Here is a 7,959-nt window from a genome sequence, read left to right as displayed (position 1 = left end):
TTAAAGGGTTAAACAACAGTTTAACCATAAAACATTAAGCCTAATGGGTTGTGAAGCTACGAGAAACATCCGGGTCAGAGGAATAAACGAAATGATTGCCATTAAATTAATGAAACCCTCTTGATTGTTCAACAAATTCTTCTTGTTAGTCTCTTGGGGAATGTGTAGAGAACAGTCTGAATAACGTACAAGCTGATGTCAGGGTGTGAATAGGGTTGACCTCCAAGAACGACCAGGAAGTAATTTCTCCCTACAATATTAATACACAAAGGCAAAGACAAGTAATGAGAATACAGAAATAACAACCAGCGACATTTATTATATTTCCTATAATTTGTGCCTACACACTAATTACAATTTCAGTGAAGAGCTGGGGGGGGCACTTATTAGAGGAGGGGGCTCAGTCAAGTGGTGCACTTATCAAGTTTTCCTTTCAACAAACTTTTAACTTTATTTTTGCAAAATTTTTAAAAGAAAGACAGAAACTTTAACATTATACACATCGATGATGTGTATAATGATATGGAGGTGGAAAAGTAAATGGAAGTCACTGACAGAAAAGATACTATTCTCAGTGTAATAGTTCCTCTGTAGTTTAAGCTTAATCATAAACTCCCAAGATCAGATTGTTCATTCTCCCCTCTACTGGTGACACATTTCCTTGTAAATTAGTTAGAACAATTTGGCATTAGATCAAGATAACTTGTACTTGTTAAGTTTGAGTATTCTCATTACCTGATTGCTGGCTAATGTATGGTTATTAATGGATTACTACAGGTTTATTACTTGTGGGAGTTAAAGGGTTACAGGGTTATAAATTGAGACCAAATGGCAATAAAAACTGGTGTTCTAAGCATTTCAGAAAATGAGGGGAAGGGAATTATTTAAGAGTACTTGTTTGACACTAGGGACTGTGGGTTGGGTGTTTGTTTGCAAAAGGGTGCATATTAGATTGAGGGCCCTTATTGGAGGAAATATGATAGTTAACACGTGAGTGCCCGCACCCTTCCCATCCACCCTAGCTGGGTACATGTGAACCCTAATGAGATTGAAAGCAAAGAAAATGGCTTTATTTTAACTTTGATCTTTAATTTGTTACATACACCAAAGATAGCTACAACTTTGTAGGCCCAGTAAATTTAATTTTTTTGTTATAACCCTTTTTTTTTCTAGTAAAAAAGTTAGCCATAAAATTTCATGTTGTAAAAGTTAATATTAACAGTACTGTCTAAAAATTAGATTATCAGCTGATATTGATTGTTTGATAATTGATAAGGGCCAAATTCAGCTATTATGAAGAGAAATTTAGAACTAATAATCCAATAAACTGTAGATATATTTTATATCTTGTCAAGTTGAAAGGACCACCATTAATTTTTTTTTTATAATGTTACCAAAAAAATCAGATTTCTTTAAATACATAATTATTTGTCTTATGAATTGCAAAGTATCTGCATATTATGATAGTCTAAAGACTAAAACAATTAAACTTTCTTCTTGTGATCTTTCTTTTTTAAAAAAAGTTCTGAAAACATTTCATTTACTCTGTAAATGTGTACTTTTACTTTATGAAAAATTATCAGCTTGTAATTTCTATCACTTGATAGTTAATGAGGACAAAGCTAAAATCAGCTATGTTATAGTTTTATGCAACCATTGTCATTGGAGCTGTTGATCAAAAGCTGAGACTAAATTAAGTTACAGTTGTCAAGAAAGGGGACTGACATGAAAATCCAACCTACATTGAAGATAAAACAAGCTCCTTGAACAAAAAAATAAATGGACCAAAGTTTCTATGCCTGTAAGTCAGTTCTAATACTTTGGAATTATTTTCTAGTTTCTGGGCATGACCAGGTCCCAAAAGACTGACAAAAACATGAAGAAATATGCAGTGTCTCCTAAAAATTACCAACAACTATACATATAAACATAATTTAAAGGAGAAGTGAGCTTCAAAAACCAAAAAAATTCATCCCCTCCATTTAAATCAGTGTATCACTTTTTGCAATTGTAAACAGTGACTTCACCACAGATGGTATTTAATTGTGTAAATCACCTTTTGAAGAAAATGCAGTCACCTCATCTCAAACCAAAAAAACTTGGGAATCATTCAGATTTGAGGAGAAAACTGAACTGTTTCCCAAGGCAGTGGAACCTTGATTTAACAAACCTCTATAAAACGAAGTCCTCAGTATAATGAACAATACTTCACTTTCAGCCCAGCTAAAGTTACAGTAAAATGTATGCCACATTACCTCCGTTGATATAATGAACGAATTTCCTTAGTCCCTTGGCACTTTGTTAAATCTAGGTTCCATTAAGCCCAATTAAAAGCACTTGGTAGTACATTCACTGACCCTTTCACTCTTACTCAGAATAAAAATTCTTACAATCAAAGAAACTGTCAAGTAAAGATATACGGTGATCACCTCAGTGAACAATCTGATACACATGTCCCAGACAACAGATACACAAGTTTATGATTTGACACTACAGTAGAACCCATGCTAACCTAAGGACTCCCTTGAGGGAAACAAAAATGGTTGAAGTTAGAAGAGGTTTGAGTTGGCTGATTATAGTAAAAGAAATGTGGTGAAAGGAAAGGACATCTTGTTCGAGTTACCAGGGGGTTTGAGTGAACGGAGTTTGAGTTAACAGGGAACTACTGTATAGTTCTTATAGCAGAATGTCTTTTTTGTTCTTGGGAGTGAAAGGATAAAATTTGATTAGAATGAGACCATACATCTTGAAAATCCCCTTCATCAACTGTTTGAGCCAATAAATTAAACCTTAATTGGTAATAAATAAATAGAGAATAATACATGGGTGCATGGAGTTTCTCTTTGAGATTTTAACTTGAACCCAAGAACAGAAATTCTTTATCTACAAGCGACCATACATTGTTTAGTTTATCATATAGACACCAAAGGCCTTTGCTAACAAGAAAGTTTGACAACCTTGGATCCGGATTTGAGAACACTTTGCCATTCATTCATCAACCTGACAAAGTGGCGCCAAAGGCACCAATTGGTGATATCAAACACATAAAAAATTATTACGTACAGTTACAGCTTTTCCCAAGAATGGAAATCCTTGTGAAACACTACAGTTTATATGATAAACAAATTCTTTAATAGTTTAAATTGACTCATACTATTGATAATAGCAATCTTTCCCTGCTGAGAGTAGCATGAACAACTCAAAGCTTCAATGGACCCCCCCTCCCCCCCACAGGTAAGGCCCTGGGCATATGAACTTTTGAAGAATGGTTTGTCCAAATCACCACTCCCCCCAGGCAAAAATTGTGTTCAAAAATCCCCACCCAAGCACATATTGAATGATTGTTTATGTGATCAATGAAATTTGTAGAATTTAGCAAAGATTCTGGTGCTGCTGTTTGGTTATTTTGCATGCAAGCATCATTTTACAAGTGAAATTTTTCTTCTTGATTTTTTTTGCATGCAGGTATCATTTTACAAGTGAAAATTTCCTTCTAAATCATTTGCTCACGAAAAACAGACTCTTCACCATTAAACTCCTTGTGTATTCCACAGGTTCAAACTTCCCAACCCCACCCAGGTAAGCTTCAAATTCCCCAAACCCTTGTGGGTTACCCAGAGGGGATAGGTTGAGGGAAAATAAAATGGTTCCCGATTAATTTAGCTCTTTATTCGTGGGTCACTTTGAACTAAAAATTTACGTTTGTCCATGTGGACATGAGAAGATCTTACCATCTTCAATCATGAGTCATGATTCAAGAAAAACCATATCATGATTCCTGAGAAAAAAAATGCCCAATCCTGCTTTTCATAAAAGTATAGGGGACCCTCAAAAATTATTCAATATTTCTTTAAGAAATTTAATGCACATGAACCTCCAAGAAAGCTCCCCTCTAAAGTAGCTTATTTTCTCAAAAAATGTCTCATAAACCTTAATCTCCAAAGAAATTACTGAGTAAGGAAACTTGCCTCTCCTCTTTTGAACAAGGGAGAAGGTGCAAAATCCCCATCAATATGCTGACCACGATTCAAGCAAATTTTCAACTTTGTAAGTTGGCAAATGACATTAGTTTAAGTTTTGTAATATATGCTAGGTACAAAAAAGTCCCACTAGTTTTCACCTGGTGCTGCCATGATCCATACATGTGCAGAGAGTTAAGAGGTTTGATTTCCATTTTGAGGTTGCCTGCTTTTGTGAAACTCACCATTTGGCTTCCTTAAAGCCTTTTCAAGCTGTTCCCAGAAGTAAGGTTTCACATTGCAGTTTTCCCAATCCAGGTAGGTTGTGTCTTGAAGAGCAAAGGGTATTTCACAATTCTTATACATAACTGGTACAACCTGATGATATAGCACCCTGGAAAGCGCCTTTTGTAGCTCATGTTTACACCAATCACTCTTAATGAAGTCTGGAGAAAGTACTGCAATTGTTTTTTTACTGAAGCAAATTGCTTCAGTTATGTTTTGCATTATTGATATTCCAATGGTGAAGGTCTTAAAGTCAATACAGCACTTAAAACCTCGTTTTTCGAGCTCGGCATGAAGTTCCTTCACCCAGTCAACATCTTTGTAACAGTAGCATATAAACACATCATGCTTTGCTTCATAATCTGAAAAAAGTCAAACCAGTTGTCAAGTTCCAACCATGTTTTTGATAAATGCACAACACAGGCTTAAACCACAGCCTTTTTTATTTTATGAGTGATGCAATCACAAAGGAAGAAGTGAATTCAAAGTGAAAATACAAAATGAAAAAATTGGTAAAAATGAAAAAAAAAGGTAAAAATGAAAAAAAAAATTAATAATGCAACAACTCAGGTAATTATGTCACATAAATGTAGCAAGGCAAAATAAATATGATTCAAGTTAACAAATTGAACTTAAGGGGGAGAAATTTGCATTGAAGGCTGAATTGAGGAAAAAAGCATGCTGAATGTCAGTAACTGAAAGGGCAACGTACCCTAAAAGCCGGAACGGCAAAATGGTGGAATGGCGGAAAATGACCCCAAATCCTAAAACATGGAACAGCGGGAAATGACCCCAAACTCTAAAACACGGAATGGCAGAAAATGACCCCAAATTCTTAAACATGGAACGGATGTCAAGGCATGTTGTATGAATTTTCTACAAAGCATATGAAAACTAAATTGACATACCACAATGCAATAAACAATTGTAACATACGTTTCCTGGTCACGTCTGCATTGATTTAATGAGACAATAACATCTCATATACTTGTAAGTGTGAGAACATCAAAGAAATGTTTTCAGGCTTTTAAAAATATAACGACGTTCAGCCCCAGCTCAAACTTAGACTAGCGTGAGAGCAAGTCCTCGTTACAAGCCCTTCAATACGAGAGTTTCTTTGTCCACGAATCCCCTTTCGGTCTTTAGTAACACTAGCTGAAGACAGGTTTGCATGAGGTCATGCGCGTTGGAAAGTTAGCAGAAGGAAATCGTCAGGAAGAATTTGAAGAATTTCTTTCTGACCAGGTGTCCAAAAGTACGATGGCCCAGAAGGGTCACAGTCCAGTTTTAATTTTTGACAGTCCAGTTTTATTTTTTGACAGTCCAGTTTTATTTTTTTTTGACAGTCCAGTTTTATTTTTTTGGACAGTCCCGTTTTAACTTTTGACGGTCCAGTTTTATTTTTTTGACAGTCCAGTTTTATTTTTTTTGACAGTCCAGTTTTATCTTTTGACAGCCCAGTTTTATTTTTTGACAGTCCAGTTTTATTTTTTTTTGACAGTCCAGTTTTATTTTTTGACAGTCCAATTTTATTTTTTTTTTGACAGTCCAGTTTTATTTTTTTGACACTCCAGTTTTATTGTTTTTGACAGTCCAGTTTTATTTTTTGCGTCACAGTCCAGTTTTATTTTTTGAGTAGTCACTAGATCTCTCTCGATGTGTTGCATGTTGCACGTGTTGTTTGACTAGCGACTAAATACAGGAATGGCTCCGACCTGTAATTGGATGATAAAAATAGTAAAAAGTCTGTAAAAGTTAATAAGTTACATCTTAACTCCTTGCACGTGAATATTGTTTAACCCCAAGCGGAACAGTGAAATATCAGTGCGACTGAAAACTCCGATGTGTCAAACAAGAGATGGTTACTTACATAACGAAGGGGAAACCTTTCTTGTTCAGTGATATTCCGCAGAGGACTAAGTCATCTGCTGACTCGTTCCGCTGACTAAACTCATTTAGTCAGTGCAGACTCAGTTCAGGTGGACGACTAGAGACTGGAGCCATTCCTGTATTTCACCGCTGGTAGGAATGGCTCCGACTCGTGCGTCTATTAATTTTCTTTCTTTTTTCTTTTTTTTTTGGCGAAATAAATTTTAAACTGAAATAAAATCTAAAGAGGTTTTTATTACGTGACGCTCCGACTGATATTTTTAATCTACAGTATGCTCTGCTGGAGAAATGTGGCTTGGCCGCAATCGAGGGAGTTTTCTTCGTGGAACATTGACTTTCTGGGAAAATTGTTCACATGAAAGACAAATCCATTCATCGGGCTCCTCGTCTATTTTTGCACAACACCGAAAGGAAGAAAGTCGCGGATCACTTTAATTTCGCTTGGTAATTTTTAACAATTCTACTCTACCTGAAAAAAGGAAATACTCACGTGCAAGGAGTTAAGATATAACTTATTAACTTTTACTTTTTATCATTCAATTACAGCTCGGAGCCATCCTATATTTAGTCGCTCTATTTCCCAAGTTCCTTCTCGATGGCATTCTTCAGTTGATCATCAGATAAGGTGGATCTTCTCGACAGGGCTAAGGATCGAAGACGTCTTTTCAGGGTTGATAAACTGATAGCTATGTCGTGGAGTCTCAAAAATTCAAGTATTTCCAGACTGCTGTAGCCCTGTTTGAAGTACTGTGATATAAGTTCCAGCTCATTTCCGTCAGAATTATCACTGTCGCTCATGCATGGTGTATATGTTGCTAACGGCATTTTGTACTTTGTACTTTGGAATCAAAATGGCGGAAAATTAAAATTCCCGCCCTTTCAGTGTACAGTTGGAAAAGGTTTGATCGAGAGAGATCTGGTGACTACTTAAAAAATAAAACTGGACTGTGACCCAAAGATAAAACTGGACTGTGACCCAAAAAATAAAACTGGACTATGAACCAAAAAACAAAACTGGACTGTCAAAATAAATGAAACTGGACTGTCATAAAAATAAAACTGGACTGTCAAAAAAATAAAACTGGACTGTCAAAAAATAAAACTGGACTGTCAAAAGATAAAACTGGACTGTCAAAAAATAAAACTGGACTGTCAAAAATAAAACTGGACTGTCAGAAATAAAACTGGACTGTCAAAAAAATAACTGGACTGTCAAAAGTTAAAACTGGACTGTGACCCTTCTGGGCCATCGTAGAAAACACCACCATCCTTGTATGAAATTTACAGCTTACATATCAGCGGAAGAAATAAATTTTGTGGACAAAAAAAAAGGCTATTTCACCAATTCATTTAGTGGATTTCTTCTGTTCCTCAACAAATTGCAAATCGTCAACTCTATGGCGTTAAATTACCCTTCCTGAAAGGGAAGTGTAATTCTTTGTCTTTCACGCCATGAGAGATTCCCACTTTTTATGCTGCGACTAAAACTCATGACAAATTTAGCATAACAAATTTAGCATAACAAAAGGTAACTAAACAGGTTTACAACGCAAAAACGCAGCTATCTTTCATGTAGAATGGTTCATTATTATTCATACCTCTCAGAAAAAGAAAAAAAATTGATAACACTTAATTTCAGTCACGTGCATTATCGTCGTGGGGATGAATGGGCCAAGCGCTTGAGTGTCTTTGTACAAAATTCGTGCAACATGCCTTGACATCTGTTCCGTGTTTTAGAATTTGTGGTGATTTTCCTTCATTCCGTCTTTTAGAATTTGGGGTCATTTTCCGCCATTCTACATTTTAGGATTTTGGGTCATTTTCC

At 35.7% G+C, this 7,959-nt stretch overlaps 1 protein-coding gene across 1 annotated transcript in view; it reads right to left on the bottom strand.

Annotated features, from left to right (window-relative positions):
• Positions 1-1,048: 1,048 nt before the first annotated feature.
• The window catches only part of LOC148716888 (uncharacterized), a 47,071-nt gene continuing 40,160 nt past the window's right edge, over positions 1,049-7,959 (bottom strand). Inside the window, exon 6 of the mRNA XM_088745448.1 lies at positions 1,049-4,606. Coding sequence (XP_088601574.1) covers positions 4,155-4,606 — 452 coding nt within the window. The 3' untranslated portion in view covers positions 1,049-4,154. The remainder of the gene's footprint in view (positions 4,607-7,959) is intronic.

This window comes from Stylophora pistillata, chromosome 14 (assembly GCF_964205215.1).
Source record: "Stylophora pistillata chromosome 14, jaStyPist1.2, whole genome shotgun sequence".
Taxonomy (NCBI): Eukaryota; Metazoa; Cnidaria; class Anthozoa; order Scleractinia; family Pocilloporidae; genus Stylophora; species Stylophora pistillata.
This window is presented reverse-complemented; position numbering and strand designations above follow the sequence as displayed.